Source organism: Tetrahymena thermophila (genome assembly GCF_000189635.1).
Source record: "Tetrahymena thermophila SB210 genomic scaffold scf_8254480, whole genome shotgun sequence".
Classification (NCBI taxonomy): Eukaryota; Ciliophora; class Oligohymenophorea; order Hymenostomatida; family Tetrahymenidae; genus Tetrahymena; species Tetrahymena thermophila.
Window position 1 is genome coordinate 650 of NW_002476255.1, and position 16,850 is coordinate 17,499.

Sequence of the window (16,850 nt, forward strand, 5' to 3'; positions counted from 1 at the left end):
GAAAATGGATAAAATGAAGATTAAAGTGTTTTGTAGTTTTTCAAAGAATAAATATAATCAATTTCAAATAAAAAGAGTGAGGAAAATAATAGAATAGTCTTTTTGGTATATTTACTCGAGGTTATGAAATGCAATAAAGCCTATTTTCTTGAATTTTAACAAATAAGAAAGGAAAATTTAGGTCTAAAGTAAGAATAAATTTTAATGACGGCTCATATTAAATTCTTATATAAAAGATAAATCTTATAATAAACATTAAAAATGCAAAATATTTTTGACTAGTAATTTTATAGAGTGCTCAATTACGAAGAAAAAATACAAAAAACCTTCTAAATCATGGACTAAGCAGTTTATTAGAAAGTAGAATTTATTTCTCTTTTAAAAAATAAATAGATTGATGTTTTAAATTTGGTAAAAAAAGTTACTGAATTAAGAAAAATTTAGTTAAAAGTTAGAAATAACATAAATGAGTTATCAATTATTAATAGCTCAAATAAAGATTTAGTTTCTTTGTAGATCTGCTACTTAGAAACTCTTTCCTTTCAAGAAAAAGATTTAATTATAGATCTTGATCTGTCATATTTAAATGAAATTCACCTTTCTTAAATTGACACTCAGTTAATAAAATAAAAACTTAAAATAAGACAAGCTTATGCTAAACGTTTCTAAAATAAACAAATTGATGATTCCTATAATCCTTACTAGGATTTTAATCTTTTTAGCAAGTAGTCATGTGTTATTTATGCGTAAATAGAATAAAATTATAATTTATCTATCAAGAAAGTATCTTCTTCCTTTTTACAAGTGTTTGGAATCACGTAATAAGATGCCTAAGATAAAAGAGTAGAAATTTTAATGCCTCCAAATACAAATTTGATTAATTAGCATAGATAATATATTGTAAGCTATTTTTAAAATTAAAATAACAATGTATGTTATTTGAAAAAAAAAAATCTATTTGGTTACTAACAGTAAGGCTTTATATTTCCCATTAAGGTTGATGTCCGTCTAAATTACAGTAACGGGTTGAATCAGATAGGGCTTACAGCTTATATCTAGCGCATTTATGACGAAAATGATTATATTTTGTTCCAATCTGATTCTTTAAATGTGATTGGTGCAACTTAAAATATTTTGAAGAACGTCTTCTTAAAAAATAATATAGAAATATAGAAATAATCAGATTTAGGTTAATTCTTTCCATTTTTATACAAATTAAAGCAGGATAAAAAAGCTAAACTATAACAATAATAAAAGGAATTTTAAGAAATCTAAGATTTTGAAACTAAAAAAGTTAATTCTTTGAAAGAATTATTATCTCAAAAGAGCATTAATTAAAAATATACCAAAATCTTAGATGAACATAATTTTGAAAAGTTCAAACTACATAATTAAGAATATATGCTTATCATTTAAAATTTTTAATCTTCTAACCAAGTTAAAAATTAAGTTAAACTTTAAAATATATCTTTCTCTTTAGTTGAAATAAGCATTAATGACTGCGAATATAAAGATGTTGATAACTTGTACTATATGAAAATATCTAAAATAAAACCTGTTCAACCGGAATTGAATTCATCTATAATTCTAAAGTATCTTAAGGAGTATTAAGAGTTTTATACTTAAGTTTTTACAAAAAATACTTTAGAAACTTTGTAAACAGAATTAGAATATAAGTTCTTAAAAATGGATTCTTTAGAAAAAAGCAATTTTAATTTTCAATTAAATTAACAAAATACTATTCAAAGTTAATTTAATTAAAACCAACAAAATTGTTAAAAGTGCTTGGAAGAAAATAAATTTTCAGAAAATAAAAGCTAAGATTTTGATAATTCGAATGAAAACAATACATTAACCCCTACAAAATCCAAATAATAAAGGATTAATACCATTAATAATAATTCTATTTATAAAATTTAAGAAGAAAACTCTCAACTAGCAACTAACAGTGAATAGAAAAGCCAAATATATCCTTAAAATAAATAAAATGATGCTTACCTGCAAGTAGAGATTCCTGACTAAAGTAACACCTATTATCATTCACCAAGAGATATTTTTAGCTAAAATTTTAGAAGTTAGTAAGATTTCATTTCATTATAACAAATAAGAGATAGCTACAACGAAAATGAAGAAATAAAATACGGCATTCCTTTAACTTCTAATAGAAAAGAGACAAATAGAGAACTTTTAAGTGAAGTTAATCTCTATAGTTAAGCAAATATAAACTCCCCAAAATAAAATTTTGATGAAAATCTATTATTTTAAAATGTAAAACAGGGTAACTTAAATAATAATGATAAAAACGGACAAATTTAAACAATTGTCAGTTTGAAATTAATTAATTAAGGAGGTTATAAAAATGAATAAATATAAGTATAGCAGCTATAAAGTACTCAGGAGATTACTTCTTTAAAAATGATAGATAATGCTCACTAAATAAATTCTTAGCAGAGGTTTTATCAAGATTAAGATATTTTATCTTAGAATTTATTAAACGTCAATGAAACTAAGGAAACAACTTATAAATTTTAAATGAAGAAGATGAAAAAACGAAACAAATAAAGGAACAAAGAAGACCAATTAGAAAATAACTCTTCTTCAGTTTCAAGAGAATCTTCTTCATCTACTAAAAAAAGATTAATTAAAACAATTAAAAAGTAGACCAGCTTATCTGCTATTAAGATCGTTATTTTATTCGGTGTGTTAACATACCTAGCACTAAGTATTCTTACAATTTAACAATATTTTAATTTCATAAATTCTGTTGATTTTATGAATTAAAATCTGAATTCTCAAAATTGGCCTTTCGAAATATAAATCGTAATTAGTAGATCTCTTAAAAATTTGAATATAATACATACTGAAAGATAAAATAATTTTACTTTTCCTTCTCAAGCAGATCATAATAAATTTGATGCTTAATTAATAAACTAATTGTAATAAAGCTAACAATAATTTATGTCCTTAATATAAACTATGGATTAGAGTGTAAAGGGTAAAATGCTTTATGATAGAATCAGTGTTTATAATTCTTCCTTTTACGTAAATTAGATTTATAATCCAAGTAACCTAACAAAGGCTCCTTCAAAAAGAACAACCTTTAATTTCGAATAAAAAAATTCATCCTTGCTATACTCCATCATTTTCATCAATTACTACATTTATTAACAATCAATTAATCCTACTGGAAAGCTATAAGAGGTTTGCATTCTTCAAAACCTTTAAGATATCCTACTAGGCGTCAAAGACACCTAAAATTACTTTTAAAATTATCAAAGTTAACAAGTTAAACAGATTTAAGATTCGTTATCTCTTTAAATCGGAGTGATTTTGGCTATATCTGCTATATGTTTGTTAAGTAGTCTTCCTCTATATTCATATATTTAAAAGAGAAAAGATAAAACAATTCAACTCTTCTGCACTTTTCCTGTCAGTCAACTATAAAACATTATTATTAAAATAAGGTAATCATATTACTAAAATAAAGTAATGAATCCTCATATAAAAAATATACCAATAGAAATTCAGATGCTCAATTATAAATCATAATAAGAATCTTAAAATCACAAAAAATAAACCCTAAGCTAAATAACAAAATTACCACATTTTAGCTATTCTCTTTTGATAGCTATTTTCATCTCTTATATTTTATTATCCTTCTATCCTATTTTCAACCGAATCTTCGTCTAAAAATATCTTGATAACTTGGATAATAATCTGATGATGCTTGGTAAATTTTTTAAACTTTAAACCAATATATAAATTTTTATATTATCTCAAATTTTTTCTTTTACTCCTTTTAAAGCAAATAAATATATTTAATAAAAAAATAAAATATTTTTAAAAACTTACTTTTTAATTTATTGAAATATTGAAAATAAAATAATTTATTTAACTTTTTTTTTTTTTTAAATAAAGAATATTTAAATACAGCCAGATCTTATATTATATACAGTTCAGGGATAATTTCTTTTGGATTTGATATGAAGGTTTTTCCAAGTTCAAGGATAGTGTAACTGAGCGATTACATTCCCGAAATGTAATCTATTATGAGCTAAACAAATAGCCTTCTGACTAATCTAACAATTGTTTCTAATTAATTTAATCTTAATGGAAGGTAAAATCTTATTTAATAAATTTAAATATTAAATAAAATAATAAAAAATTAGATATAAATAGTAATAATTTGAAAATTTCTTTTTTCCTTTGTTTGAAGATGATATGTGCGATTTGATATCGAATAATCCTTACTATACTATCAATTCTACTGTATTCAAACCATAATTATGTAAAACTATTTACAATGGTTTTCTCTAAAAAGGCTTAAAGCTATCCATAAAGTAGTTTAGCTAAAAACTACAAGAACTTTATGCAATAATATAAATTAATGATGAAAAAATATAAGTTAAAGCTGTTTAAGAAATATTTAAAACATTTAATATAGAGGATTATTCTAATTTAATAGATTATCTAGATGAAATCATTAAAATAATGAAATACTTTCTCCTAAGTAACTGTAGTGAATACTATCAATATCTAAAATAAGTGCAGCTAATTCTTATTATTTATCAGCTCATACTAATAGCTTTTATATTTGGCTTTTGCTGGTATGCATTTAGCAGTGTATTAGCTTAACAAATCACAAAATTTAAGCATCATTTATAGGTTATGAATGTTTATCATTTGCTTGAAAATAATTTTATTCTATCTTTTGTTAAAAACAATATAAAACTGTGAATTGTTTTTATTTAATTTTAACAAACAAATTTTATCAAAATTATCTATATCAATAAAATGTATATATGTAAGTGTATTTATTAAATTTTTTGATCTAAAAATTAATAACTACTGTAAAAAATTAATATTTTAATAAAGATTTTTATAAATTATTATTCTATATGTTTTATTCAAAAAGGGCAAAATATTTATTTTTTGCATCAAAAATTAAAATACCCTGCTTGGCTTTTAAGCAAAGGTATATTTATATGTCAAATAAATTCCGATTTAAAAAATAAATAAAAAATATGTAGATTGCCGTTTAGTCGTTTATATTTTAAAAGAAGAAATGGCTATAAAAAAGAATAACCCTAACCAATTTAGAAATTTTAAATTAAAGCCTCATCAAGCAAGCTGAAACAAATAATCTAGATATTGAATTAAGAAGTTTTCAAAATTAAAACTCAAAGAAATAAATAACCTTTAAACTTAAACATATTACAAGTAATATATATAACAATCAAAGAATTTATGATTTTATTAAAACTATAAAATTAACAAGCAATTCTTCTCTCATATATCTAAATTTTTGATAAAATTATTAATAAAATAATTTGTTAATTCTTAGTTTTGATATTATTTTACTTGAAGCAAAATAAATAAATAATCAATTAATTATTTTTATTTAATATTTTTTAATAGTATTTTATTAAATACCTTCTCAAAATGAAAATAAATATTTTTAAAATAATATTAATTCTGAATAAATTAATAAATTTTTTTTGAAAGTGGTTATTAATTATTACAGATGTTTAAAAAATATGAGATAATGGTTTTTTTTAAAAATATATATTCATTCATATTCTGAATAATTAATCTACCACTAAATTTAACTTTAATAATATGTGATCTAAAATTTAAGCATGCTACAAAAGGTTTAACATAAAAAAAATAATGTTAATATTTTTTAACTATAATTATGGTTATCAAGCTAAAAAAACTTTATCAAAATATTATTTATTTTTTAAAGATCAAAAATACTTTTAATTTATGAATTTTCAACAAATCAAGTGCTCAATTTGTGTGATTAAATATTATTATATGTAAATGATTTGCAAGCAATTAATTATAATGATTTCTACTATTGATATTTAGTTAGATATAGCGACTAATTGCTTATATTTTTAGTTTTTAGTGAATATTAAAAAAATTGTATGAATACTAAGGAAATTTTAGTATATTAAGGGAGGATGGAAAAAGTATAAGAAGGAGTGTTTTGGATTATCGATAAAATCTAATAAAATTTAAGTAGCATAAAGATTTTTTTCTATTGTGAAATTTATGTAAAAAATTATAGATACAGTATTAAATCAACCAACATTATTTTTATGATTTGATTGATTAAATTATGTTTCGCTAAGTCAATATAGATTGATTATAAATTAATTTAAAAAAATAATAAATCATAAAAAAGTTTATTATTTATTTAAAAGATTTTTTTCTATTGTGAAATTTATGTAAAAAATTATAGATACAGTATAAAATCAACCAACATTATTTTTATGATTTGATTGATTAAATTATGTTTCAAGTCAATATAGATTGATTATAAACTAATCTAAAAAAATAATAAATCATAAAAAAGTTTATTATTTATTTAAAAGATATAAATAGTAGGTAGAAAAGAAAGTAACATATAGCAAAATGAACGATAATTTTGGTATTGGAGCATTTCTTGTAGTATTGATTATTATCATACAATCAATTTTAGGTAGTTACTTTTCTCAGAAGAATGTTAGGTACTTCCATGAAACAGGAATTGCTATAGTCCTTGGGATGGTTGTGTCTATTTTTGCTTACTTTGCTTTAGACTACCAAGTCAAGTTAGAAAAAAGAATCTTTGTATACATTTTCCTTCCAGCAATAGTATTTGCTGAGGGATATTCTTTAAAAAAAAAAATATTTTTCAACAACATGACTTACATTTTGATTTATGGATTCTTAGGAACAATTATTACATTTAGTTTCCTGGTTGTTTCCATGAACTTTCTCTGTAACAATGATTTGATAGTAATTGAAAGGTATTTAAACTATTTAGTCTTTATAATATATTTTAAAAATAATTTTAAATAAAAGAGGGAATAAAAATTTAATTGATGATCCTAATGTAGGTACTGATCCTAAGCTAAATTCAAAAGAAATCATTTTATTTAGTGCAGCTTTAAGCTCTAAAGATTCTTTTTTAGCTTCAACAATGATCAACCATCATGCATACCCTACTTTGTTTCATATTGTCTTTGGTGAAGGTATAATGAACGATGCGACTTCATTAATTCTCTTTGAAAGTTTTGAATCTCTAATAGAACATGAATCAAATTTTACTTGGAGTACTGTTCCTAATGTTTTTATTGTATTCTTGATCAGTCTTACTTTAAGGTAAACATTTTTTTCTACTTATTATGAAATTTGTTTTTTATTTATTGCTACTTATCTATCTATCTATCTATCTATCTATCTATCTATCTATCTATCTATCTATCTATCTATCTATCTATCTATCTATCTATCTATATATTTCTTATTATTTTATATTGTATTTACATTAAAATTAATGGAAGAAAATTTGAATGACGATAAATCAATTAATTATCCTAAAAATAAATGTATCTAATTTAAATAAAGCAAATAAAAAATGTGATCGACCTATCCAAATTTAATTCTACTTCTAAAAAATTATTTATTTATTTAGAATTAATCTAATATTTTTAATATAAACAGTATACTATCTGGGACATTTTTTGGTATATTATGCACACTCATTCTGAAGCATATGCCATTTTTAAATTAAACAGTCATTCATGAGATTTTGATAATTTTTATGTGCAGCTATTCTGGTTATTGTATAATTGAATACTTCCATTTATCGGGTATTATTTCTCTTCTTTTCAGTGGATTTATTATTGGTTACTATGGGTTCCATAATATGTCTGACAAAGCTAAAATTTGTGCAAATGTTACTTTTCAAACTATATCTTGTGGTGCTGAAAATTTTTTATTTGCTTTTGTTGGTTTCACAACTTTTTCTTTCTATAAAAATGCTTGGAGCTTTTCACTAATTGGTTGGATATTACTTATTTTAGTAGTAAGCAGATTATTTTAAGTATTTGTGATGAGTGCTATTTTCAGATTGTTTTACCGAAAAACACCATTTTTAGTTAAATTAAGAGAATAAGTAGTAATATGCTTCACAGGTATGAGCAGAGGTATCCTTGGCTTTATATTGATGGACTAAGTAGAATCAAAAGAATACAAAGATCTGCTAAATAGTACTATGATAGGAGTACTCATTATAACAACGTTGCTATTTGGTTTAATTAATCCAAAGCTTATTGATTGTGTGTTACCTCCTCCAAAACATCATGAAAATGAGAGTCACGTTGATCATGAACATAAACATGCGTTAGAATCTAATTAAAAGAAAGAAACTCAAAATCAAAATGAAAATTAATAAATAATAGAAGTTTATAAATTAAGTAGTGCTTAGACTGAAAAACCTCTACCGATAAAATGTGAAGATATTTAGATGCGCAAGATTTAAACAGAAAAAGTAAACATATTAACAGAAAATATTTATAATAATCTACAAACAGAAGAAAATATTTTAGATACAGATTACTTCATATTAAAGAAGTAAAAGATAGAAATTTTGTTAAGCAATTAATATAATTAATATTATGAAAAGTTATTTATATCTAAAATATACTTCAATTTTAGTAGAATTAACGAGAAATATTTAAAACCTTTCTTGATTAGAGACTATAAATCTAAATTAGATGAATTTATTATATCTAATAGATTGTTTAAAGAAGATAGAATTTAGTTAACCAGACCTGTGGGTTAGAATAAAAACTAAGTATTTATATAAAACAGTTTAAAAAAGTTAAAAACTGCAATAAAAATGGCTGAATCATAAAGATATTCAATCGAAAGTAAAAGAAGCTCTTAAATTAATCACCAACCTGAGCTATTAAATTTAAAAGATAGAGAATAGCTGTACACAGATATTCAAATTAATTAGCATTAAGTCAATACTGAACCTTAAGAAAATAATAACAAAGAATAATAGTACATGTATACCTAATATTCAAATGATGAGAAATAGAATTTAAATTTATAATAGGATATATTTAATAAATAATTAAAAAAATAATGAATTACTTTTAGATAATATACTGTAAGCTCTCTATAATAAGACCCCCCATCCCCCTCCCCTAATTTAGAAAAAAGGGGATCATATGGGGTCTTATAGTAGGGGGGGATCCTAATATAGAGAGTATACAGTATATCATTCTAAGCCATTAATTAAAAATAAAAAAATAAATAGATAGATATATAAATAATCTTATTAATTTTAAATTAATGTTTGACTTATGTTTTCTTCATAAAAAAAGGTAATATATTTATTTTAATTCATAATTAAAAAAAGTAAAATTAATTTTATAATTTAAGTCTTATTTATTTTTTCTTTTATTTTTAAAATATCAATTATAATAATTTTATTATCAATCTAATTTTGTTAGAACTCATAGTACTAATTAAAAAATTTTATATTCTAATTTTAGCAGAAAAATGAAATAATTCTACAATCTTAATAGTAATACTATACTAACTAGTTAAAAAAATTTAGCTAAAATATATATAAAAATCGTTCGTTAAACTAATAAAACTTCTTTTATTAAGTTATAATGATTTAATATTTAGTTAATGACATAGAATAATAATTTTAGAATACTTAAAAAAAAATATTTTTGTAAAGTTTAGCTAATAAATAAATAAATAATTAAAATATCTAAAATAGTTTATCATAGAATTGATTTTAATTTAATCAAACTAAAAATGTTTGTTTGTTAAATAGACAATAATTTCAAAAAATGTTTATTCAAATTTAAAATATTCAGAAAATATTGTAAATTAGTTTGTCTATATCCATCTATCTATAAAAAATAAATATGGCTAAATAAAAATTTAAGAAATTTAAATGTAAGACAGCGAAATTTAATTTTTTATCTTAATTTATGAAATTAAAAATAAGAAAGTAAATTATATTTTAAGGATAATTAAACAAACAAACAATATTTTTTCTTAAAAATAATTAAATCAGTATTTTTAGTAAATAAATAAATAAATTAGTAATAAATAAATTATCTATCATATATCTTTTCTTACAACTATATACTGTTTAAGACTATTTTAAATAACAAAAATATTAGAAATCATCGAAATATTATTAATTTTGATTAGTAGACTAGTCATAGAACGAATATATTTTGAAAATTTATGTATAAAGAATTGGATTTTTCTATTAGATCTATCGCTTGTTTAGAAATTAACTCTTTTAACTTTTTAATTGTAAGGATTGATAAATTTTCTTGTAAGTAACTACTTGTTTATTTGGAGAAAGATATATAAAAAATAGTAATTAACTTGCCATAAAATTAATTAAAATGTGATTTAATTAAACTAAATTATACACATAAAATTAGGCGAAAGTAAAAGCCACAAATTTAGATATATCTTTCTTTATTATTTTTATAAATTAAGTAAGATCTTAATGATGAAAAAGATCAATATTTGCTCTCTATTAACTTGTAAAAGTTTTATTATTTTCAATAATTTTTAGTGTGGTAACTATTTATTCAAACTTAAATATTAAAATTTTGGAAAAAGGTTTTTAAATATTTTGCTATTGTTTCGAAATTAGGTTTCATTACATTACTTTAAAAAAGCTTATTTGGCTTATTGTAAATTTTTCAGTCCTAATATGATTAATTATTCGCTATTTTCAAGTTCATTAATTTAATTTATAAATGTATTAAGAAATGACTAAATATAGATTAGTATTAGGATCTACTTATTTAGATATAAATAAACAAATAAATAATTAGATCAATGCATGCATGAATTATTTAATAATAAAATACACTTATATCTTAATTTTATTAGTAATTAGATGATATTTAATTAAAATACAGTAATCTAAAAAACAACACAATATTTAATTAAACACTAAGAATTTTAATTCATAGGTAGAAATGAAATTAAAAAGGGGAATTTTATCTTTAATTGGCTACTTTTCTAGAAAATTTTATACTCTAAATTATCATTAGATTATTAGAGGATATGAGAGAGGTTAGTTTTTTAGTCTATTTTTACTTTTAGGAAAAGGAATCCTCTTTCTTTTGCTTGGTATCTACAATTCAGATTATGTTAATATATCATCAGTTGATTATAATTTAATAGATTTAAGCTAAAATGATTACTTAAATTAATGGTAAACATACACTTACGCTGATTTTATTTAGTATATAAGCTTAGCCTTGAATTTAATTCTAATTATTTATTTAGTTAGCTGCTATTTCGACTTCATTGCGTTTGGTTATAAATCAATGATCCGACCTGCTGTAAAAATATCCTTTCCACAAAATAGCAGCATTGATATAGATGAAGATGAATTTATTACAAAGCTAAATAAAAAAATGTAGCTGAAAATCTATGAAATAATGGGCATTTACATTTCAATATATTAGTTTTTATTTTCAACAGTAATCTTGTATTATAGCTTAGTTCTGATAGAGCATCCATTAGCACCTATCAATCTTTTGGTAACATTAATTTCTGGTAAATGCTAATTATACGATTGGTTAATTTCAATGATTAAATGCAATATAATATTATTTCTTTTTACTAAGATTAATCTTCTTAAAAAGTAGAATATGATATTTGCTTACTTAGTTAACATTGTATAATAATACCAATTTTTAAAAACTCTTTCTCAATTTATTTTAAAGATATATTTCAAAATGTAGCTAAAAAGCCCATTATGTTTTTTTATTTTTAATTGATAAGAATATGAATTTTTTTTAGCTCTTTTTTTATTAATTTTTAAGATAATTTATGCAAATTCTTTACATTACTTATTACTTTGCTAATGTTATATTATTTTAAATTTAGGTACTATAATAATTGATTCAGACTTTGATTATTCTATAAACTCAGACGATTGTATGAATAAGCCTTATAATCCATACAATGTTATTGTTTATTATCTTGACTTTCTGATTATGCTTTTAATTATAACTACAAATTTTAATATAGATACTTTGCTTTTGGGAATTTATTTTCTAATAAATGGGTGGTTTTCTTTCCATATTTGCACTTTTTACAAGCTAGAAAGTAGATTCTGGAATACTTTCACTTATTTATATTGTGGTGCACTTTGTTTAACATTTTACATCTCTTTTGAAGTCTCCTATGTTTCTAGTGTACCTTCCTTGATGTTGGTTATTTATATACCTATTTTTTATAAGCTGACTTAGCATATTTGTAATTGGTAAGAGAAAACTCACAATAATCTCCTCAAAGATATTTTCGGAGAAAATAACAATATTAATTTGAGTAGTATAGATAGAATTATTAGGTTATAATTAATAAAAGATTTATAGAATTAGAAAGTTGATGATTCAGAGAAAATAAGTATTTATAGCTTTATCATCAAAAGAAAATAGCAATTTCAAAATGAACAAATTAACTAGCTATAAACCTAAACTAGTAATTAACTTTCTTTAAAAATACTGATAAAAGAAATAGAAAATGGATAAAATGAAGATTAAAGTGTTTTGTAGTTTTTCAAAGAATAAATATAATCAATTTCAAATAAAAAGAGTGAGGAAAATAATAGAATAGTCTTTTTGGTATATTTACTCGAGGTTATGAAATGCAATAAAGCCTATTTTCTTGAATTTTAACAAATAAGAAAGGAAAATTTAGGTCTAAAGTAAGAATAAATTTTAATGACGGCTCATATTAAATTCTTATATAAAAGATAAATCTTATAATAAACATTAAAAATGCAAAATATTTTTGACTAGTAATTTTATAGAGTGCTCAATTACGAAGAAAAAATACAAAAAACCTTCTAAATCATGGACTAAGCAGTTTATTAGAAAGTAGAATTTATTTCTCTTTTAAAAAATAAATAGATTGATGTTTTAAATTTGGTAAAAAAAGTTACTGAATTAAGAAAAATTTAGTTAAAAGTTAGAAATAACATAAATGAGTTATCAATTATTAATAGCTCAAATAAAGATTTAGTTTCTTTGTAGATCTGCTACTTAGAAACTCTTTCCTTTCAAGAAAAAGATTTAATTATAGATCTTGATCTGTCATATTTAAATGAAATTCACCTTTCTTAAATTGACACTCAGTTAATAAAATAAAAACTTAAAATAAGACAAGCTTATGCTAAACGTTTCTAAAATAAACAAATTGATGATTCCTATAATCCTTACTAGGATTTTAATCTTTTTAGCAAGTAGTCATGTGTTATTTATGCGTAAATAGAATAAAATTATAATTTATCTATCAAGAAAGTATCTTCTTCCTTTTTACAAGTGTTTGGAATCACGTAATAAGATGCCTAAGATAAAAGAGTAGAAATTTTAATGCCTCCAAATACAAATTTGATTAATTAGCATAGATAATATATTGTAAGCTATTTTTAAAATTAAAATAACAATGTATGTTATTTGAAAAAAAAAAATCTATTTGGTTACTAACAGTAAGGCTTTATATTTCCCATTAAGGTTGATGTCCGTCTAAATTACAGTAACGGGTTGAATCAGATAGGGCTTACAGCTTATATCTAGCGCATTTATGACGAAAATGATTATATTTTGTTCCAATCTGATTCTTTAAATGTGATTGGTGCAACTTAAAATATTTTGAAGAACGTCTTCTTAAAAAATAATATAGAAATATAGAAATAATCAGATTTAGGTTAATTCTTTCCATTTTTATACAAATTAAAGCAGGATAAAAAAGCTAAACTATAACAATAATAAAAGGAATTTTAAGAAATCTAAGATTTTGAAACTAAAAAAGTTAATTCTTTGAAAGAATTATTATCTCAAAAGAGCATTAATTAAAAATATACCAAAATCTTAGATGAACATAATTTTGAAAAGTTCAAACTACATAATTAAGAATATATGCTTATCATTTAAAATTTTTAATCTTCTAACCAAGTTAAAAATTAAGTTAAACTTTAAAATATATCTTTCTCTTTAGTTGAAATAAGCATTAATGACTGCGAATATAAAGATGTTGATAACTTGTACTATATGAAAATATCTAAAATAAAACCTGTTCAACCGGAATTGAATTCATCTATAATTCTAAAGTATCTTAAGGAGTATTAAGAGTTTTATACTTAAGTTTTTACAAAAAATACTTTAGAAACTTTGTAAACAGAATTAGAATATAAGTTCTTAAAAATGGATTCTTTAGAAAAAAGCAATTTTAATTTTCAATTAAATTAACAAAATACTATTCAAAGTTAATTTAATTAAAACCAACAAAATTGTTAAAAGTGCTTGGAAGAAAATAAATTTTCAGAAAATAAAAGCTAAGATTTTGATAATTCGAATGAAAACAATACATTAACCCCTACAAAATCCAAATAATAAAGGATTAATACCATTAATAATAATTCTATTTATAAAATTTAAGAAGAAAACTCTCAACTAGCAACTAACAGTGAATAGAAAAGCCAAATATATCCTTAAAATAAATAAAATGATGCTTACCTGCAAGTAGAGATTCCTGACTAAAGTAACACCTATTATCATTCACCAAGAGATATTTTTAGCTAAAATTTTAGAAGTTAGTAAGATTTCATTTCATTATAACAAATAAGAGATAGCTACAACGAAAATGAAGAAATAAAATACGGCATTCCTTTAACTTCTAATAGAAAAGAGACAAATAGAGAACTTTTAAGTGAAGTTAATCTCTATAGTTAAGCAAATATAAACTCCCCAAAATAAAATTTTGATGAAAATCTATTATTTTAAAATGTAAAACAGGGTAACTTAAATAATAATGATAAAAACGGACAAATTTAAACAATTGTCAGTTTGAAATTAATTAATTAAGGAGGTTATAAAAATGAATAAATATAAGTATAGCAGCTATAAAGTACTCAGGAGATTACTTCTTTAAAAATGATAGATAATGCTCACTAAATAAATTCTTAGCAGAGGTTTTATCAAGATTAAGATATTTTATCTTAGAATTTATTAAACGTCAATGAAACTAAGGAAACAACTTATAAATTTTAAATGAAGAAGATGAAAAAACGAAACAAATAAAGGAACAAAGAAGACCAATTAGAAAATAACTCTTCTTCAGTTTCAAGAGAATCTTCTTCATCTACTAAAAAAAGATTAATTAAAACAATTAAAAAGTAGACCAGCTTATCTGCTATTAAGATCGTTATTTTATTCGGTGTGTTAACATACCTAGCACTAAGTATTCTTACAATTTAACAATATTTTAATTTCATAAATTCTGTTGATTTTATGAATTAAAATCTGAATTCTCAAAATTGGCCTTTCGAAATATAAATCGTAATTAGTAGATCTCTTAAAAATTTGAATATAATACATACTGAAAGATAAAATAATTTTACTTTTCCTTCTCAAGCAGATCATAATAAATTTGATGCTTAATTAATAAACTAATTGTAATAAAGCTAACAATAATTTATGTCCTTAATATAAACTATGGATTAGAGTGTAAAGGGTAAAATGCTTTATGATAGAATCAGTGTTTATAATTCTTCCTTTTACGTAAATTAGATTTATAATCCAAGTAACCTAACAAAGGCTCCTTCAAAAAGAACAACCTTTAATTTCGAATAAAAAAATTCATCCTTGCTATACTCCATCATTTTCATCAATTACTACATTTATTAACAATCAATTAATCCTACTGGAAAGCTATAAGAGGTTTGCATTCTTCAAAACCTTTAAGATATCCTACTAGGCGTCAAAGACACCTAAAATTACTTTTAAAATTATCAAAGTTAACAAGTTAAACAGATTTAAGATTCGTTATCTCTTTAAATCGGAGTGATTTTGGCTATATCTGCTATATGTTTGTTAAGTAGTCTTCCTCTATATTCATATATTTAAAAGAGAAAAGATAAAACAATTCAACTCTTCTGCACTTTTCCTGTCAGTCAACTATAAAACATTATTATTAAAATAAGGTAATCATATTACTAAAATAAAGTAATGAATCCTCATATAAAAAATATACCAATAGAAATTCAGATGCTCAATTATAAATCATAATAAGAATCTTAAAATCACAAAAAATAAACCCTAAGCTAAATAACAAAATTACCACATTTTAGCTATTCTCTTTTGATAGCTATTTTCATCTCTTATATTTTATTATCCTTCTATCCTATTTTCAACCGAATCTTCGTCTAAAAATATCTTGATAACTTGGATAATAATCTGATGATGCTTGGTAAATTTTTTAAACTTTAAACCAATATATAAATTTTTATATTATCTCAAATTTTTTCTTTTACTCCTTTTAAAGCAAATAAATATATTTAATAAAAAAATAAAATATTTTTAAAAACTTACTTTTTAATTTATTGAAATATTGAAAATAAAATAATTTATTTAACTTTTTTTTTTTTTTAAATAAAGAATATTTAAATACAGCCAGATCTTATATTATATACAGTTCAGGGATAATTTCTTTTGGATTTGATATGAAGGTTTTTCCAAGTTCAAGGATAGTGTAACTGAGCGATTACATTCCCGAAATGTAATCTATTATGAGCTAAACAAATAGCCTTCTGACTAATCTAACAATTGTTTCTAATTAATTTAATCTTAATGGAAGGTAAAATCTTATTTAATAAATTTAAATATTAAATAAAATAATAAAAAATTAGATATAAATAGTAATAATTTGAAAATTTCTTTTTTCCTTTGTTTGAAGATGATATGTGCGATTTGATATCGAATAATCCTTACTATACTATCAATTCTACTGTATTCAAACCATAATTATGTAAAACTATTTACAATGGTTTTCTCTAAAAAGGCTTAAAGCTATCCATAAAGTAGTTTAGCTAAAAACTACAAGAACTTTATGCAATAATATAAATTAAAGATGAAAAAATATAAGTTAAAGCTGTTTAAGAAATATTTAAAACATTTAATATAGAGGATTATTCTAATTTAATAGATTATCTAGATGAAATCATTAAA

At 22.0% G+C, this 16,850-nt stretch overlaps 5 protein-coding genes across 5 annotated transcripts; 3 read left to right on the plus strand and 2 right to left on the minus strand. All coding sequences in view use genetic code 6, as the record gives it.

Annotated features, from left to right (window-relative positions):
• Nucleotides 1-261: 261 nt before the first annotated feature.
• Nucleotides 262-4,737, plus strand: TTHERM_01500960 (transmembrane protein, putative; the record flags this gene model as incomplete). The annotated part of the gene is made up of 3 exons (XM_001029455.2): nucleotides 262-3,730; nucleotides 3,919-4,117; nucleotides 4,170-4,737. 3 exons carry the CDS (start codon nucleotides 262-264, stop codon nucleotides 4,735-4,737), a joined length of 4,236 nt encoding a protein of 1,411 aa, XP_001029455.2.
• Nucleotides 4,738-6,420: 1,683 nt separating this feature from the next.
• Nucleotides 6,421-8,929, plus strand: TTHERM_01500990 (transporter/monovalent cation:proton antiporter-1 (CPA1) family protein; the record flags this gene model as incomplete). The annotated part of the gene is made up of 3 exons (XM_001029458.2): nucleotides 6,421-6,797; nucleotides 6,853-7,152; nucleotides 7,495-8,929. The coding sequence occupies 3 exons, from the start codon at nucleotides 6,421-6,423 to the stop codon at nucleotides 8,927-8,929; spliced, it is 2,112 nt and encodes a 703-aa protein (XP_001029458.2).
• A 1,947-nt stretch (nucleotides 8,930-10,876) lies between these two features.
• TTHERM_001500992 (transmembrane protein, putative) lies at nucleotides 10,877-11,515 on the minus strand (the record flags this gene model as incomplete). Its single annotated transcript, XM_012799305.1, has 1 exon — nucleotides 10,877-11,515. One exon carries the CDS (start codon nucleotides 11,513-11,515, stop codon nucleotides 10,877-10,879), a length of 639 nt encoding a protein of 212 aa, XP_012654759.1.
• Nucleotides 11,516-11,768: 253 nt separating this feature from the next.
• On the minus strand, nucleotides 11,769-12,095 carry TTHERM_001500995 (hypothetical protein; the record flags this gene model as incomplete). Its single annotated transcript, XM_012799306.1, has 1 exon — nucleotides 11,769-12,095. One exon carries the CDS (start codon nucleotides 12,093-12,095, stop codon nucleotides 11,769-11,771), a length of 327 nt encoding a protein of 108 aa, XP_012654760.1.
• Nucleotides 12,096-12,205: 110 nt separating this feature from the next.
• Nucleotides 12,206-16,650, plus strand: TTHERM_01501000 (transmembrane protein, putative; the record flags this gene model as incomplete). Its single annotated transcript, XM_001029459.3, has 3 exons — nucleotides 12,206-16,092; nucleotides 16,281-16,479; nucleotides 16,532-16,650. Coding segments are annotated over 3 exons (4,204 nt in total), but the record flags the coding sequence as incomplete, so codon positions are not given.
• Between the last annotated feature and the right edge of the window lie 200 nt (nucleotides 16,651-16,850).